This window comes from Pseudorca crassidens, chromosome 1 (assembly GCF_039906515.1).
Source record: "Pseudorca crassidens isolate mPseCra1 chromosome 1, mPseCra1.hap1, whole genome shotgun sequence".
In the NCBI taxonomy this organism is placed as follows: domain Eukaryota; kingdom Metazoa; phylum Chordata; class Mammalia; order Artiodactyla; family Delphinidae; genus Pseudorca; species Pseudorca crassidens.
In genome coordinates, this window is record NC_090296.1 from 50,989,819 (window position 1) to 51,009,345 (window position 19,527).

At 35.3% G+C, this 19,527-nt stretch overlaps 1 protein-coding gene across 2 annotated transcripts in view; it reads left to right on the forward strand.

Moving 5' to 3' along the window:
* The window catches only part of NEMF (nuclear export mediator factor), a 52,464-nt gene that overhangs the window by 6,150 nt on the left and 26,787 nt on the right, over positions 1-19,527 (forward strand). For both annotated transcript variants that reach the window (XM_067736632.1, XM_067736642.1), the window contains exons 5-16: positions 8,074-8,222; positions 9,485-9,552; positions 10,520-10,606; positions 11,831-11,904; positions 12,779-12,849; positions 13,298-13,373; positions 13,761-13,823; positions 15,464-15,541; positions 15,625-15,833; positions 16,082-16,273; positions 16,647-16,710; positions 18,487-18,575. In XM_067736632.1, the coding sequence (XP_067592733.1) occupies positions 8,074-8,222; positions 9,485-9,552; positions 10,520-10,606; positions 11,831-11,904; positions 12,779-12,849; positions 13,298-13,373; positions 13,761-13,823; positions 15,464-15,541; positions 15,625-15,833; positions 16,082-16,273; positions 16,647-16,710; positions 18,487-18,575 (1,220 nt within the window). The remainder of the gene's footprint in view (positions 1-8,073; positions 8,223-9,484; positions 9,553-10,519; positions 10,607-11,830; positions 11,905-12,778; positions 12,850-13,297; positions 13,374-13,760; positions 13,824-15,463; positions 15,542-15,624; positions 15,834-16,081; positions 16,274-16,646; positions 16,711-18,486; positions 18,576-19,527) is intronic.

Below are 19,527 nucleotides of genomic sequence, written 5' to 3' on the forward strand. Positions count from 1 at the left end.
CCTCTCCCGTTGCGGAGCACACACTGCGGACGCGCAGCCTCAGCGGCCATGGCTCACGGGCCCAGCCGCTCCGCGGCATGTGAGATCTTCCCGGACCGGGGCACGAACCCGTGTCCCCTGCATCGGCAGGCGGACTCTCAACCACTGCGCCACCAGGGAAGCCCGCAAGGGTAGATTAGAACATTATTTTTGGAAGATTGTTTGACAGTATATAACATGATTTTTAAAGTTTATGTGCATAACCTTTGACGCAGGAATTCCACTTCTAGCAATTTATCATAAGAAACGTTTGAGGCAAGTGCTCAGGAAGGACCATACCAAGGATAGTCTTTATAGTGTTTATAATAGTTAAAACTTGGAAAGAAGCTAAATGTCTTTGTTTTTTTGTTGTTTGTTGTTTTTTGCTTTTTCTCCATTTCTCTGTGACTGTCATCTCTTAAATGTTCCCATTTATTTCTTGCATGAGTCACTTGGGCTGGACTTATCACAGCTTTTAAGTGGAAATCGGTCCCTAGTTGTTCCTCATGTGTGGAATTTTTCAATTCTAGCTAGACTCCAAGCGACTCCATTATTCAAAGCTAAATTTCTATGAGTAAGAGATTGGTTAAATAATTAAGGGAGACCCGAATAATAGAATGTGTAATTTTTAAAAATAATATTGAGCTGTTCGTTTTTTCTTCTTTCTTATCAACGTTTTTTACCACATGCTTTTAATCATTTTAAGGTTTTTGTTAGATATATGGCACATACATTATAAGCGTGCACTTTAGTGAACTATCAGAAGTGGACATACTTGTATTAGTTATTTACCTGGATGTGGGACCGGGACAGCAAGACCACCTGCTGATCCTTGCACTTGTCTTTAATTGTCGATGCACTTCTCTTTGCCTCTAATTCCTTTACCCATCTTTCTGCCCCCCCTCCCCTGCAGGCAGCAGCAGCTACAGCTGCAGTGGCTGCTCTCCTGGAATTGATTTTTGTATGTGGTCTCAGGTAGTGATCAATTAAAAAAAAAATTTGTATGATAACCTTTTTAAAACCTTTTTTATTTTGAAATGATTATAGATTCACAGGAAGTTGCAAAGATAGAACAGAGAGGTCTGGTGTACCCTTCACCCAGTTCCCCTCAGTTGTTACATGTTACATAATTATATTACAATAACAAAATCAAGAAATCAGTATTGGTACAATGTATGCATATAATTCAATGCATTTCACCATGTTTGTAGATTCAAGTAACCACCACTGCAATCAAGATACAGAATTCTTCCATTACCACAGAGATCTTCCTTGCTTGTGGTACCCCTTTGTAGTAACACCCACCCCTCTTCCTCCCATCCCTGCACGCTGGCAACTACTAATTTGTTCCATCTCCATAATTTTGTCATTATAAATCGGGTCTTTAACAAAGAAGGCAGTCTCAGAACCTTGGTGAAAAGGACATACCAGATAGTCTTAAATAGGAGTTGATAAACTACAGCCTGTGGCCCCTTTTTGTAAAGCCTGTGAGTTTAAGAATGGTTTTTGCAATACATTTTAAAAGAGCTCTTTAAAAAGAAGAATATGCAACAGAAACCATATGTGGCCCACAAACCCTAAAATATTTATTATCTTGCCTTTTATGGGAAAAGTTTGCTGATCCCTGCTCTTAAATAATAGACTCATATTGTCTGAGCTAATATTGCTTGGACAGATGCCAGACTGTATCAGGGATGCCAAGTTAGGATTTTTAAGATTCTTTTTAGTCTAGAAGCAGATGCCTTCATGAAAATAGAGTGTTAACCTATGATCTAGGACAATCAGAATTGATTACACAGGACTGAATAAACTGGGGAGAATCTGATTGTGGTTATTTTTTCCAGAATGTTGTTGATATTATTTTTATGATAGTTATATGATAAAGCCCTTCTGACGTGTAACTTAGTAACTATACTAGTGCTAGTTGGAGTGATACATTCTTTAAATGGTAGTTTGCTCTCTTTGGTCTCTTAGAATTTAGGAACACTTGCCTTTTACTGAGATTGTTTTACTGCTCAAGACAATGTGTCTATTTACATAGGTTCAATAAGAATGTGTCCTTTTTACCAGGTTACAATTAGGCAAATTGATTGTGTAGCCAAGGTCAAACCTAGAGTGTCACATTTGAGAATAAATCTCATTCAGTTAGGTGTGAAAAGCTCACCATTAAGGAAAAAAGGTTATACTTCATATGTAAAGCCAGTATCCACGAAGCCCTCCTGAGAACCTAGTCTTATACCTTATCTGTGGCATATAGGATCCTAGCCTGCAGGAAGTAAGGAAGGTCACTTGTAGATTTGCGTGACTTCTCGTAGAGAAGAATTTACTCACATTTATAGGTGCACCACAGACAAAACCAGTAGTGATTTTTTCTTTTCTTTTTTTGGTTTCCATAGCTTTGAGTTAGAAGCAAATAATAATTTTTAAGTCTCTGGAATAATAGAGGCTATTGAAGATATAATTCCAAATATCTTATGAATTCTTCAGGCAGCAGTGATTATGAAGGCTTCAGTAACTGCTTGATACCATGTGGCTCTAGATGTGCTGTCTATAATTTATACATATGTTAATTAACATTTTTTGCAGCACTTGTGTAAATAAATCAGTCCAAGAAACAAAGTAGCTTTTTCTGTGTATATGTGTAATCAAAAATAATTTGAGATGTTGTAATCATGAGAGGAGACTGTTAAAAATTATCCAAAATTTGAAAAGAGACAAAAAGGACAAAATGTCAATTTAGTATCCTGCCAGGTGTTGTCTAGCGTTGTCTAGCCGACACTCCTGGGGATTCTAGGGATGTGGTTTTTTGTTTTTTTTTTCTCTAGTTGCGGCAAGTGGGGACTGCTGTTCCTTGCGGTGGGCGGGCTTCTCATTGTGATGGCTTCTCTTGTTGCGGAGCGTGGGCTCTAGGCGTGAGGGCTTCAGTAGTTGCAGCACGCGGGCTCAGTAGTTGTGGCTCACAGGCTTAGTTGCTCCACGGCATGTTGAATCTTCCCGGACCAGGGATCGAATCCATGTTCCCTGAATTGGCAGGCGGATTCTTAACCACTGCGCCACCAGGGAAGACCCTGCTATTTACTCTTGATTAGGCTCTTTTACAACTCGTTAAGGGTGGACTTTAACTTATAGAAAACTGATAGCAATGCAAATAATTCTTGCCTGATAGCAATGAAAATTAATTTCATCTAGTAGAGATTCAAATTATCTCTGTCCAGAGAAAGGATAGCCCCAGAGGTTGCAGTTTTATTGCCCTAAATTGGCAATCTTACACAATCATTCTTTTCTCACCCACTCTAAGTAGTCTACTTACTTCATTTCTCTTAGAACCAGTTTTGTCATCTAGTTCTCTCATTAATTAGTTGAATAACTTTTTGGCAGTTATAAAAATAGTATATTGTTTTCTGGTGACCACTGTTTCTGTTGAAACCAGTGTCAGTCATACTGTTGCTCCTTTGAAGGTAATCTCTCCTTTTTATCTGGGTGCTTTAAATTTTTTTCTCTTTGTCTTTGATTTTCAGTAGTTTGCTATGATATGTCTAGTTGATTTTCCTTTGTAATTACCTTCTGGGGTTCACAGTGCTTCTAGAATCTGTGAGTTGGTGTTTTTCATCAGTATGGGAAAATTCAGTCATATTTTCTTTTGATCTATCTTCCACTAATTTTATTGCTATCAGACAAGAATCATTTGGAATCATTTGTAATTGCTCTGTTATCTGATTCCTCTGATGTCTGTTTTATAGTCTGTTATTCTTTTAACTATAATTACATTGTCTTGTCTCCTCCCATGCCTGGTTACTTTATTGTGTGCCAGGCATTGAGTAGGAAAAGTAATAGATAAATCGTGAGACCTGGAATGATGTTATCTTCCTTTAGAGAGGATATTTGCTTTAGACAAGGTTGCTAAGGACACAAGTAATCCCATATTACGTTACTCCAATCAAGAATTGAATTGATTAGGAGCTGGGTGTGGGAAAGCTGGAAAATTTCCGGTTCACTCCTCCTGGGATGCAGCCTTTTGGGGTCAGTATTCATAGCTGAACTTATCAGGGATAAATCCCCTTAGCCCCTACCCCTTTCACTTGGACCCTGAACTCAAATTTTTATTCTCCTTAGTTGTCCTGTGAGCCTATCAAAATTCACGCTCAGCTTCTCAGCCTGTCAGCTGATTCTTAACTGTTAGATAAATGATCCTAGGGAAGAAGGAGCTCTAAGTGTGGAGCTCACCTTTCTGAGTTTTCCTCTCCTAGATTTTGATCCTATAAATGTTTACTGCCTGTTTGCATTTTTTGTTTCGTAAGAGACTTGCTTTGTATCTTGTCCAGTTTTTCTTTTTCTCAGTAGGACAATAGTTAGAATTATCTAGACTACCATTTAAATTAAAAATGTTTATACAAGTAGTACACAAATACATTCTCAGTATATAGAAAAGTTTGTAGAATTAAAATTGAAGGTCTTATCACCCCTGGCCTAATCAGTTCCTCATCCCAAAGTAACCACTGTTATGTTTGGTGTCCTATTTATGATCCCTTTCCCCCACTCCCGCCCACCCCAATTAAAAAACAAGAGAAGGTTTTTTTCATTGGTGGGGGGAGAAATCTCTAGAATGTAACTAATTGCAGGCTGCCTTAGGTTTAACTCAATGTGAAGTTTAAGTTATATATCAGACATAGGCCTTTCCTTTTTTTTCTTTTTTCCTTTTTCAATTTAAACTTAGCACTTAATGATGTAAAATTTCTTTCCACAGAATAAAAAAGTCTTTATTATCATTTAAAAATTTAAATAATTTTTTTATTTTATAGTAATACTAGATTTGTAGAAAAGTTGCAAAGATAATAAAGAAAATTCTGGTATACCCTTCACTTAGTTTCTCTTAATGTTAACATCTTATATAACCGTGGTACATTTGTCAAAACTGAGAAATTCACATTGGTACATTACTGCTAATCAAACTACAGACTTTATTTGGGTTTCACCAGTTTTTCTACTCATGTTCTTTTTTCTGTTCCAGGATTCAATCCAGGATACCCCCTTGCATTTAGTGTATTTCTGTTTTGAAGGCTCTGCTCAATTGGCATGTGTACTGTCTAGGTTCCAGAGGTCCACTTAGTGATGAGTTTGGAATAGATATTCAGGATTTATATATGAGAGTATGTGCTTAGGAATTTTCAGTACTCACTGTGGTATTTAAGAGAAGTATGTTAGTTGATTCTTACAGTAGATCTTGAAGATTGCTCTCTCCTCTCTCTATACCAGGGTCTGAGCTTCTAGCCTTCATGTCTGGAATTTTGACGTATGGTTTATCTAGAGTTGATCAGACCTTGGGTAAAGAGGCTGTTACTATTCAGACTCACTTAAGAAAGTCAGTTTATTAATTTGTGAAAAGAAGTTTCCAGTAAGAAAGACTCTGGAGAAAGTAAGATTAGAAAATGGATTATTGAGTACATCAGAGACAAGTGCAGTATTTCCCCAAGTAAGTTCCTCGACACCACTTCCATATGATAATAGCCTAGAAAAATGGTTCCCCTAGTCATAAAAATTTGAAGAACCTTGAGAATAAATAAGGTAAATATATTTTTTTTAACTCTAGGACTTACCAGTGCCTTTAATATGATCGTGTGATGTGTACATCCCCTAGGGAAGGATATGTTACATAGAATTTCCAAAACTTATTAGATCACAGAATTTTCTTCTTTTTAATGTGAGTAGTGGAAACCATCTTAACAGAATACTTTTGGGAAACCTTGGTTTAAAGAAAGCCCTCTGAGGGAAGTAACTGCCCTACTGGAATCTTCCAGATGTTCTTGATAACTGAACAGTTTGATTCAACAAACATTTATTGAGCACTTTATATGTGCCAGGTCCTATGGCCAGGTCTGTTTTTCAAGTCACACCTTTATGAACCAATCAGACACTATATGGACTTCTATCCAAGTCTCCTACTTTCCTTCTCCAGTTAACATTTCTGTTCTTTAAGTTAAATGTTTAAATTTCTAAATGCGTGATTTCTTTGAAGTTAGAACATTTAGCAGTAGGTCCTGCTCTTTCAACACCTAGTAACTTCAGGTTATCTACAGGCATTCCTCATTTTACTGAGCTTTGCTTTATGCTTCTCATATACTGTGTTTTTTACAAATTGAAGGTTTGTGGCAGTCCTGCATCAAGTAATTTTTTGCTGTCAGTGCCATTTTTCCAACAGCATTTGCTCACTTTATGTCTCTGTCACATTTTTAAAATTCTCACAATATTTGAAACTTTTTCATTACTATTATATTTTTATGGTTATCTGTGATCAGTGATCTTTAATGTTACTACGAATAACTCACTGAAAGCTCAGATGATGGTTAGCAGTTCTTAACAATAAAGTATTTTTAAATTAATTACGTACCTTGTTTTTTAAAGTATATTATTATCTTTATACACTATATCATACATTGTGTTATGATACATTATATTTTACATTATATTATTAAACATTACAATATAGTGTAAGCATAACTTTTATATGCACTGGGAAACCAAAAAATTCGTGTGACTTGCTTTATTGAAATATTTGCTTTATTTCGGTGGTCTGGAACCAAACCTGCAATAACGTCAAGGTATGCCTGTATATTTGTGATCAAGGTGAATGGTGGCCCCATCTAGTGAACATTATCTTGCAACCTGTTATTCCTCATGAGATTGGGGCTGTTCCCACCGTCTTCCGGGACCACCTTCTAAGTACTTGCTAAGGCATGTGTGACCATTTATTTTCATGGATGCTTCTTTGTATTTTAATTATACAGCAACCTTCACTGTCTATAATAAATTTGGAAGTTTGTGTTTTTTGGGCAGTTTTATTTTCATTAGGTTTCTCCCCTGGTTTTTATTGAAAAGATTATGTAACAATATTAAGTTTTAAAAAGACTTTTTAACCCTCACTCTTTAATAAGTATTTTAATTTTTCCTGTGTTTGCCTTCCACTTCCCAGGATACATTTGCCTTATACTTCCCAGAATACAGGATTTTTTGGTCTTCCTGTTTTTTAGTTAACATTATAAACATTTTCCTACTTTTTTTACATAGTCTTTTTTCAAAGAATCAATTTTATTTATTTATTTATTTTTGGTTGTGTTGGGTCTTCGTTGCTGTGCACAGGCTTTCTCTAGTTGCATCGAGTGGGGGCTACTCTTCATTGCGGTATGCGGGCTTCTCAATTCTGGTGGCTTCTCTTGTTGCGGAGCACAGGCTCTAGGCGCGCGGGCTCTAGTTGTGTAGTTGTGGCACATGGGCTTAGTTGCTTCGCGGCATGTGGGATCTTCCCGGACCAGGGCTCGAACCTGTGTCCCCTGCATTGGCAGGCAAATTCTTAACCACTGCACCACCAGGTAAGTCCTACATAATCTTCTTAAGTTAACAGCTTTTAAATATTTTGTCATATTGGTATAATTTATCAATATCTCCAATTTTTACATTTAGGCTGTTTGCAGTTTTTTTCTATTGTAAGTAAGATGCAGTTTAAGCATGTAGCTTCTGGTTTTATTGAGGTATTACACTAGGCCACATAACCAAGTGTGGAATTCCTTGGTCAAAGGGTATAACGGCCTTTATTGATTTTTCCATATAACTAATTGCTATTCAAAGACAAATTGCAGGTGAAAGTATAAATAGCTCTGTGTTTGGCTTCTGAAATATATGTCGTTTTTCTTAATAAGCCACAGTGTTTGTAGATTTGCCTCAACCAAGTGCAACATTAAGTTCAGTTGGTGGTCATCAAGGTGTTAATTGATTATTCTGCTTCTAATAGTGACCTCTGCAGAACCACCAGACAGTGAGTTTAAAGTTGCTCTTGATTCCTTCATTATGTTTCAAACTTGGGGTGTTTAGATTTATTTTATTTCATAGTCTGTGCTGGGCAAGTGCAAGGAGCACTGTTTAGATGCAACTCAAATGCTTTGTGTTTGTAACTCATTTCTATAGCCTTGATTGGGTTTTTAAGAGACTACATTTTCTTTCTCAATTTTTAAGATTTAAGAATGATTTGGGAAAAGCATTAAATTATATTTTATTCTATTACAGGGGAACATTGTTCTTACAGATTATGAGTACCTAATTTTAAATATCCTAAGATTTCGAACTGATGAGTCAGATGATGTTAAATTTGCTGTTCGTGAACACTATCCAGTTGATCATGCTAGAGCTGCCGAACCTTTGCTTACCTTGGAAAGGTAACATGTTTGTTTATTAACTCATTTCATATTGTATTACATAGTAAAATAGATCATATGTCAGAATATGAAAGAACTGTCACATAAGAAAATATTTTGTTTACTTGCATAAAATAAATTTGGGCTGCTTGAACTACATAAGTGCGCTTAAACGTAAGCAATTAAGCCTTATTTGGGAGTAGCAAATGTACGTTTTTTTAATCTAAGTTTGGTGTTACTTCAGATGTTTATGATTTCTTGGTAAAGTGGGGGAATTTATTAGCTGTTCCGTGAGAAGACAAATGGATATCTTGGCAGAGCGCAAAAGGAGATAGGAATTCTGGTTTAGCTAAAAAATAGGAGTATGATGGGATAAGGTGCTGACTATAACAGTACTCTTCTGGCTGGAAGGCTTTGCTAATAGGCTACAGCAGTGGTTTTCAAAGTTTAGAATGCATCAGAATCACCTAGAGGGCTTGGTAAAATATAGATCCCCCTGCCCCCACCAGGTTTTAAGTAGATCTGGTGTAGATCCCAGGAATTTACATTTCTAACAAGTTTGCAGGTGAGGTTGATGCTGATTTGGGGGGGAATACTGTGGCCCACAGCATCCTTGAGTTCTTTCTAGATGTTTAATTAGGTAAAGCCATTTCAGGTGTTAAGATATATCACCAGGGAGGGATAACTTGGGAGATTGGGATTGACATATACACACTACTGTATATAAAATAGATAACTAGTAAGAACATGCTATATAGCACAGGGAACTCTACTCAATACTCTGTAATGGCCTATATGGGAAAAGAATCTAAAAAAAAAGAAGAGTGGATATATGTATTGATATATGTATAACTGATTCACTTTGCTGTACACCTGAAACTAACACAACATTGTGAATCAACTACAATAAAATTTTTTCTAAAAACCCATATATCACCAGTCTCCACAAACTACATTTAACTGTTGCATAAAAATGTGTCTTTCATGTCATATATGGGCATGCTGACGATAAGCAGTATGACTTCGTTGAAAAAGTATTGATGTTCCTTGGAAAACTTGGTTTCAAGTCCCAGTCTGCTGTTCAGGAACCTACTAAACTTAGATAAATTACTTTTATGATCCTTTTTTTTTTTTAACCTATAAAGTGAACTAGCTCCTCTTATATTTTAGGATATTTTGAAGATCAGGCAAATTGATGCATATGAAAGTACTGTGAACATGAATATGGCTGTAGGGTTTATTAAATATAAGATAGTAAGGGGTGTGTCAATTTTGTTTCACAGATTGACTGAAATAATAGCCAGTGCACCTAAGGGTGAACTACTGAAGAGAGTTCTTAACCCATTACTTCGTGAGTAATCCTATATAGAGCAATGAATTGTTTGTAAGATAATATGGTTTCTTAGAAATATATGTAACACATTGAAATCTAGTTCTAGTAGAAAATTAGAACAACTTGATAAATGTAGAAAGGAGTTTAAAGTGATCTTTTGAGTAAATAAGTGTTTATTTTCAAGGAAAGAGAAATTTGTTATACCATATGAACTTTGACCTTTATGTTACATCTTATTTAAAAGCAATACAGTTATGTAAACAAACTATGTTATCTAGCACTTGAGCGCCAGCTATAGTTTTCTAAGAAATCTTTTTTTTTGTTTTTTTCAGTGTCCGTCTTTTTGATTTAATAGTCACTTAGCTTGGTTGGGCTTTCTTTGTTTCGCTTTTTGTTTTTTATCGGTGAGTCTCAGGGCATTCCAAGGTCTGCCAGGTGCCGCTGATAACCAGGGTAAAGATAATCTAATCAACTTTTACACTTGAGAAAATCATCACTTATCCCTATACTAAGGAATCTGGGGAGGACATATGAGAAGGCAGGTACCATTGATTACTACAGGAGTTACTGTTTAGAATGCATTAAAAAAGTTATCTTTAAAACTTTCCATCTGTTAGTATAGCATGTGTAAAATTTGTAAGTTTGGATTTTTCTGTTTCTTTATTCTGTTAATATGGTGTATTACATCAACCAGTTTTTGGATGCTAAACCAGCCTTTCGTTCCTGGTTTATAATCCTTTTTATACGTGGCTAAATTCCATTAAATTCCTATAACTTGCATTGACTTCTACAATTTTATTGTAGTCTCAAATTTTTATAAATACTTGAACTGTCATTTCTAATAACATTTCAAAATAGGTAAACTAATTGTTATTTTCACTGGCTACTGTTATTGAGTAGATCATTTATATTGGGATATACATTAGTATTTTGAACGTGAAATTTTATAGGAAAATACTACAAATAATATCCTCTGCTTTTATAGCCTGTGGACCAGCTCTCATTGAACACTGTCTTATAGAAAATGGATTCTCTGGCAATGTCAAACTGGATGAAAAATTTGAAAGTAAGGGTATGTGTGCATGCTACAAGTTTTGCCCATTTTTATTTCATTTTTTAAACCTATGAAAATTATTTCTGGAAAAAGTAATAAACGAGTGGGTAGTTCTAGACTTAAAAACATTTGACCTGTTAGTGTTCTATCCATATGGTATTCCTGACTTCCTACTCTAATGTGATGGCTTTATCCGTAGTAACATGCAGTTTAATATCTTGACCTACGTTATTACCTTCTGATTTTAGAATATTCTCCCTCCCTCCCCCTAAATTTTGGAAGGGGTTACTGCACTTGAGACAGTCTCTGGTACAAGGCTTGAAGGAGTTGAATTATTCACCTTCAGACTCAGAACCTGAGGGGCTTCTAGAAGTAGCATTATTTATGCATTTTAATTCTGTAAGTGCTGTGGTGTGACTTTATAATGAATTAGGCTTTTGTAACTACTTAAGGGAACCTAAATTAACTTCTAGATTAGGATAATAAAAAATTAGAGGAAATATAAGGAAAATGGAAGCTTTGGTCTTTGACAAATTTTTATCTGCAGATTCTCATGTAAAATGAAAAAAAATCATTCTTGATATTTATATTTTGGGATTTATATCACTTCTTAAGGTTTAGGGATCATTTTTATGATACACAAATGCACAAATGTAAGATTTTTTTGTGCATTTAAAAATACAAATTGAATGTTTTAAGTGAATGATTTAGTTTCTGAAATACATGAATTTAGTGCAATCCTGTTCGAAATGCCGACAGGTGGTATTGTTATTTTTGCTATTGCACTTCCTTTTTTAAATGAATCTGATATGTGCAGTAAAAAGCATACAAAAATGTTCAGGAAAACTCTGGAAAATAATAGTAATGATGGAGTATAATCTTTTCATAAATTAAAATGTATTATGAAGCTATAGTAATTACAAGTTAAGTTTTGGGAGAAGGAATACACAGAATAAAGAATTCAGAAACAAGCCCAAATATATGTGGCAATTTAGCATATGAACAAAGTGGCTTTCATATCATGAGGGGAAAGATGGATTCAATAAAAGCTATTGGGACAACAAGCTGGCCAAAATATATTCTTATTTAATAAACTGATTATAAACATGAAATAACTATATTTAATTTTCTTGAACAACTTGTATTATTTCATAAGCACTTTCTGTTTTCTACATAGATGTTTAATAATAGTTATGGACAGTTGATTGGCACTCCTTTTTTCCTTTTTTATTCCCCTATTAGATATTGAAAAAGTACTTGTTTGTCTTCAGAAAGCAGAAGAGTATATGAAAACAACATCCAACTTCAGTGGAAAGGTAGCACCACAAATACTTATTGTTTATTGTTGATGTTTTACTTATTTAGATTTTTAGAATTTAAATGTTCATTGAAGGATCAGTATATGTAAATTTTTTGTTGTAATTTGGAAATTTAACACCTGTAATATGCTTATTCTAGGTTAGTTTTTTTTAATTGCTGTTGGTTTCTGATTTTTGTTCTGTTCCTTAAATCTTCTATAAAGTACTGGGTCAAGACAATATTGGCACTCCTGAAAAGTTGAGGAATTTGAAAATATTTCCTCTTAGGTTGATTTATGATAGAGAAGCACATCTTAATTTGCCAGCACTTTCCAAAAATTTACTGATTAACATCTTTTTAATTATTAAATATTCTCTGGGTTACCTCATATCTTGTTTTTCTTCCCTATTCAAAGTATATAACTTTACTTACAAAAAACGTTCAGGAAAAGTTCTGATTAATTACAGCTAAATTCACTCCAAATATACCCTGCATCCAGTTACTAAAATGAATTAAAATTTCCTACTGGCAAAGTGCACCAAAGATTTTTCTGCTGGAAGTAAAGTGCTTTTGGCTTTTTTAAGTTGCAGAACATCTGAAAAATGGAAAGAAAAAAGCAAAATGCACATGTATAATCTCACCACTTTATCAAATCATTAGTTTTCATTTTCTTTATTCCCTGTTTTTTTCTTGTTCATATGAATAAGTCAGTATTTTCTGATGGTACTTACTGAGTCTTTAAAAACATCACTTTGAGAAATACAATCAGTAGACAAATGCTGATTGTTTATAACTAGAATAATTTTGTAAGTTAATAAAATTAATATCATTCAAGGAAAGTAAATCTGCTAATTATGAATGGAAATTAGTTTTAATGTTGGATTTTTGTAGGGGTATATCATTCAGAAAAGAGAAATAAAACCAAGCCTAGAAGTAGATAAACCAACCGAAGACATACTCACGTAAGTATGTAGGCATGGATCGATTTGCTTTGGGTGTTTATTAATGTTCCTTTCTTTTTCTTTTTCTTTTTTTTTAAATAGATTTATTTATTTTTGGCTGCATTGGGTCTTTGTTGCTGTGAGTGGGCTTTCTCTAGTTGCGGCAAGTGGGGGCTACTCTTTGTGGCGGCGTGTGGGCTACTCATTCCGGTGGCTTCTCTTGTTGCGGAGCACAGGCTCAAGGCGTGCGGGCTTCAGTAGTTGTGGCACACGGGCTCATTAGTTGTGTCTCACAGGCTCCAGAGCGCAGGCTCAGTAGTTGTGGTGCACAGGCTTAGTTGTTATGTGGCATGTGGGATCTTCCCGGACCAGGGATCGAACCCGTGTCCCCTGCATTGGCAGGCGGATTCTTAACCACTGCACCACCAGGGAAGTCCCTATTGATGTTCTTGGTAAATATGTTTTACAGGTATGAGGAATTTCATCCTTTCTTGTTTTCTCAACATTCACAATGTCCATATATAGAATTTGAATCATTTGACAAGGTGGGTTTTCTGATTCTATTTTTTGACCAGTTAGCATGATGTGAGTTGTTAAATTAATATCAACTTGCTTTGATTGAGAAATTGAAAATATTTCTGCTTTACAATCATTATGAATCTGGACATTAAAAATCAGTGCAGTCACAGATACAAACTAGTGGAAATGTTTGTTGTTTCTTTATTTCAAGATGAAGGACCAAAGATTTGAACTTAATTTGATTCCTGACTGCTTAGCTATATAATACATTTACTGGAAATCTACTCAAGTTCTTTGAGTGGTGTTATGAAACAAAATGGACCCTAAAATTCTGTGTATGCAAGTTGAAGCAGAGACCGTGTTTGTGTGGTTTTTTTCCAGCTAGTTGATTGTCTTTTTCTTCTTTTGATAAGGCCGTAGATGAATTTTATTCCAAGATAGAAGGTCAGAAAATAGATTTAAAAGCTTTACAACAGGTATGGTGTTATTAAAAACATTTATATAAACCAGCTAGCCTTGAGTGTGGTTTGCTGGGTAGGTGATGCTCTCATACAGGAATGGGCAGCCTTTTAGAAGTAGTTTGGGAATGCCCTGATCTCTTGGTATATTAATAAAGGTCCAGGGGAACTATCAGTGTTTAAAAAAAAATACGTTCATTTGCTCCATTAGAATATCAAATATTCTCTAAACCAGAAAATACAGTGGGAAGAAGGCCTGTTATTTATTCCCTGGTATAATTTGCTTTATTACAACAACCCAGAGCTTCTCAAACTTTGCTGTAAAGGGAATAGGGTTTCAAAGAGGAGATTTTTAAATAGGCCAAAGGAGAGGGAATAGTTTTCTCTATACAAATAAGTATATATTTGTTTATCATTAAACTGTTTTCTTTTTTAAAGTGGGCTTTTGAACTAGGTCTTTAATATGCTTTGCATGTATCATGACTCCACAAGGAGGGTTTAATATGCTGTGTTTTGTTTTCCCAGCTCATTTGACCATGTTTGGGGAGCTTTTACTGCAGAACAGTTTTAGAAAATGGCCAAAGTCACGCTTGATTCGATTTTTCAGAAATATTCATCGAATCTTAAAATATGTGTGCAAAAACTTGAAATTATGTGAATCTCTGTATCCTCCCCACCTTGGTTGTAAAAAAATTAACAAGAGTGGAATTTCAAAGCAAGTGGGTCACATGAGTTACATAGTGTGATTGCCACATGGTGGCAGCACTTTAGTAAGTAAACAGATATTTAAGAGTAACATTGAACCCCATGTACATCAAAATACCCGTGAATTATTTTAGTAATCACTGTGTGTTCTTTTAATAGTCACCATTCTTATAACTTAAATATTTTTAATATTACGTCCAGCATGCAAACATTCACTAATTGGTGATGCTATTACTAGTGTTACAAAATTAGCCCCACATCAGTAACCTTAATATGTAAGTTCCGTGTGATAGAATGCTATACAGCCATCCCTCGGTGTCTGCAGTGGATTGTTCCAGGAGCCCCTGTGTGTACCAAAATCCAAGGATATTCAAGTCCCTTATATAAAATGGTGTAGTACAGGGAATATAGTTAGCTTCCCATATCTGCAGGTTTTGTATCTGCAGGTACGGAGGGCTGACTGTATAAAAGTTCACATAACTACCATGAGCCTTTGTGTTGTTAATTTAGGAAGAATACTCTGTAAAATACTAGAAATAAGGCTGAGAAAATTAAAAGCAGCAATAAAATAAAAGGAAGCTATTTTAGGAATTAATGCTAAAAATGCACTCCCCCAAACTTTAATGTCATAGGGAAAAATGTCTTGAATTCTGCCTGCTTGAATAATGCAAGGGCAGTATGGCATATCTTACATACAATGTAACCTGTAATCAAAATACCTTCCTGTATAGGGAATGGGATGTAGATGGTCAGGAGAGGTAATTTTGGAGCATGAAACACTTTGGGGTAGGATAGACCTGGGGAGATGGACTATGGGGAACTTTAGCTAGTTAGGTAACAACATTGAGGGGGCAGAAGTAGGGGTGGGATAGTGAGTTTCAGGAGGTAAAAGAGAGAAGGTACAGAAGGTAGAAGAAATCTAATTTTTAAAAACTCTGTTTTGTTAACAAAAGGAAAAACAAGCATTGAAGAAATTAGATAATGTCCGAAAGGATCATGAAAACAGATTAGAAGCTCTTCAGCAGGCTCAGGTATTATGTTTAGCTTTTTCAGATACTTTTTCAAAAATGGTAACTTTGGCATTGTAACACATGTTTTTGGTTTATTTCATAAGGAAATAGACAAACTTAAAGGAGAGCTTATAGAAATGAACCTACAAATAGTTGACAGAGCCATTCAGGTTGTTCGAAGTGCTTTAGCCAACCAGATAGACTGGACAGAAATTGGGTTAATTGTGAAAGAAGCCCAAGCTCAAGGAGACCCTGTTGCAAATGCAATCAAAGAATTAAAACTACAAACAAATCATGTTACAATGCTGCTAAGGTAAGTTTGATTCTTAGTTAAGCAGTTAGTGTTTGTCTTTATTTTGCTATTTAATTTTTCACTGTATTCATTGAAGTTTTTTTTATTTGGAAATTTATCTTTGAAAATACAGAAAAAAATTAATTTACATTAAAATAATGCAGCTATTTAAGTACCGTAAACCATTTATAATTTCCTTGAGAAAAAAATTGAAAATAAAAAAGGGATGTCATTGACATTAGTGAAATACTATTGAATATTTTTAATAGAAATCCATACTTGTTATCAGAGGAGGAAGATGATGATGTTGATGGTGACGTCAGTACTGAGAAAAATGAAACCGAACCACCAAAAGGAAAAAAGAAAAAGCAAAAGAATAAACAACTGCAGAAGCCTCAGAAAAATAGGCCATTGCTTGTTGATGTTGATCTCAGCTTGTCAGCATATGCCAATGCCAAAAAGTAAGTCATAAATTTAAGTATTTATTTTATTTTATTTATTTGCCACGCTGCATGGCATGTGGGGTCTTAGTTCCCTGAGCAGCGTTTGAACCTGTGCCCCTTGCATTGGAAGCACAGACTCCTAACCACTGGACCACCAGGGAATTCCCATAAGTATAAATTTTAGGTATAATATTATCTGCAATAAATCTGTTAGGGTATTAAGGATAAGAACTATCATTATTTTGACTGTATATTCTTTGAGGTGAAATACTTTTTTAAAAGTATTTAAAGTTGTTCTTGATGATTTGTGAGTCTGTAAAATTAGAAATAACATAAATAGGAAACTAAAGAATAAAGATTTTATCTAAAATTAAAAGATATATTTTTCTAGGTATTATGATCACAAGAGATATGCTGCTAAGAAAACACAGAAGACTGTTGAAGCTGCTGAGAAGGTACTTAATATTTCTTAGAATGAATGTTAATTGTTTTTCTCTGCTTTATTAATTTAATGGACTTAATTATTTCTTCTCTTTAAATGAGGTTTTCAAATTCAGAAATACCTTTCAAACTTAATTTTGCTGTAAATGTGTGCATTTCCAGTATTTATTTTCTCCCCTAACCCTCTCTTCCCCAGGTCTCTATCTCAGTAATTATCCCTTTTTTGCTCAAGTTAAAAATGTTGGAGTCATCCTGGACTCTTCTCATATCCAGTCAATCATTTTAAATAAAAAATGAAGTCATTTCTCTCTGTTCAACATCTTCCAGTTTCTTCCCATCTTACTCAAGACACCTTAAAGCCTGGATCAGGTAGGGAGGCCTATCTGCTTCCCTCTGATCACATCACCCACACTCCCTTTGTTACACACTGTTTCCAGCCACAGTGGGATCTTAAGCTATTCCTACATCAGTGGCCCATACTGCCTTCTCAGGGCCTTTGCACTTGCTCTTTCTGCCAAGAATGTTCTCCCCTCAGATTTTTCATGGTTTGATCCCCCTCATCATTCATGTGTCTACTTAAGACTATCAGAGCGGCCTTTCTTGACCACTCGTAGTGAAAATAAAACTACCTCAATCACTTCCTTTTCACTCTTGTTTTTCTTTTTTAAAAACACCCAACCCAACATATGTTTATCTGTCTTCCCTCTAGAATGTAGATTGCATGAAAGTAGGATCTTTATCTGTTTTATTCATTGCTGTGTCCCAGTCCCTAGAATATTGCCTGAAACATAGTCACATTAATATCTGTTAAATGAGTGGTCTTCATGACTTAGCTCTCTATCTGCCTCTCCAACCTCATTTACCCTATGATCATACTTGCTGGTCAAGCTGGCCTTTTCCTTCTGCTTACAGTGCTCTTTGTATTCTTTGCCTTGATAATTCCATTAATCCTTCAGGCTTCAGCCTAAATGCCATTTCCTCAGAAATACCTTCTTTGACCATAATCAGTTATAAATTAGGTTCCCTTGTTATACTCTCATAGCATCCTTTGAAACATTTACCATGTTTATTTGAATAATTATGTGTTTTATATATGTCTCTTCTCCTAGACCCCAGTGGGGTAGGAAGTAGAAACTTTGTCTTGTTCATTGTGTGTCTCTGACATCTAGCCCAAAGCCTATTATATGGTTGCACTGAGTATATGGTAAACAGATGAACTCTTTTTCATTGTAGGTCTTGAGCAGATACTTGTATACAAATCATTTTAATATTTAAGGCCAAAATTTCTTCATTTTATTACTTTTTAAAAAATAAATTTATTTATTTATGGCGTGTTGGGTCGTCATTGATGTGCTTTCTCTAGTTGTGGCGAGTGGGGGCTACTCTTCGTTGCGGTGCGTGGGCTTCTCATCGTGGTGGCTTCTCTTGTTGTGGAGCATGGGCTCTAGGCGCACGGGCCTCAGTAGTTGTTGTGTGGGCTCAGTAGTTGTGGCTTGCGGACTCTAGAGCACAGGCTCAGTAGTTGTGGTGCACAGGCTTAGTGGTTCCACAGCATGTGGGATCTTCCTGGACCAGGGATCGAACCCATGTCCCCTGCATTGGCAGGCGGATTCTTAACCACTGCACCACCAGGAAAGTCCCCATTTTATTACTTTCATGTGTGTATGGTGTGTGTGTATAGATAGTGCCATTTGTGACATTTAAAAACCCATTTCTTCCCCTGTCATTTACTTGGTGTTATTTAAGTAAATTTTCAACAGATTACTTAAAAACTCTTTTCTTATGAATAGGCGTTCAAATCAGCAGAAAAGAAAACAAAGCAAACCTTAAAAGAAGTCCAGACAGTTACCTCTATTCAAAAAGCAAGAAAAATATATTGGTAAGTATTCTACCTTTTTAAAATACATTTTTTCTTTCTATCAAAATTATACATGCACATTATTTAGAAAATCAAGCAGTTCTACAAAGCTTGTTAAAAAACCAGTAACCCCGCAAACTTTTATCCCTACTCCTATTGCCTCCTCTCCCAAGGAAACTTCTAGCTCTTTTAGCTGAATCTTTTGATATATACCTCCATTTCTCTTAGTAATATACTGCTGCTTCTTAATTTTTCTGTTTTACACTCTATTAATAACTTCCCACCTTGGAAAGTGAAGATTTTATTCTTTCCATTTGTGCTCCGTTACATACACACACATCACCTGGCTTCTCAGTATACTTACAGCATAATTTTGTCAAGAGTGATGTTCTGTGTTAACATTATTATGAATATTTAAGTTGTAATTAGAGCTGGATCATATAGTATTCTGTTTTCCTTTCCTGCTCAGTATTTTATCTTCCCTGAAGTTAATAATTGTTTCATTTGCTTTCTTTTTATTTTTGTTCTTGTTATTAGCCATGTCCAAATTTGCTTCCAAGTGTGTTCAAACATATTGGAATTTTATCAGTATCATCTTCTTGCAGAAGTCTTTCCTGGAGCTTTTTGACCTACTTTGTTCTAGATTGGTTACTGTAAGCATTTTAAGATCTTCTTTTTTTTATTATCCTGGAACTTCTCTGTAACCTCTCTCTGTGTTGTATCTTCTGTCCTGAATCTCAGACTTCCTTTTTCTTTGGTTATGGACTATGTGCTCTAGAAGCTTCATGAAAAGGGGTATGTAGAAGTTAAAGTTTTTGAGGTGTCCAATGTATAAAAAAATTATTTTACTCATAAGAGTTTGGATAGGTATAGAATTCTAATTTGAAAATATGTTTCCCTCAGACTTTTAAAAAGGCATTGTCCATTGTATTAACTTCCAGGTTTGATCTTGAGTTTTCTGTCATTTTGATAG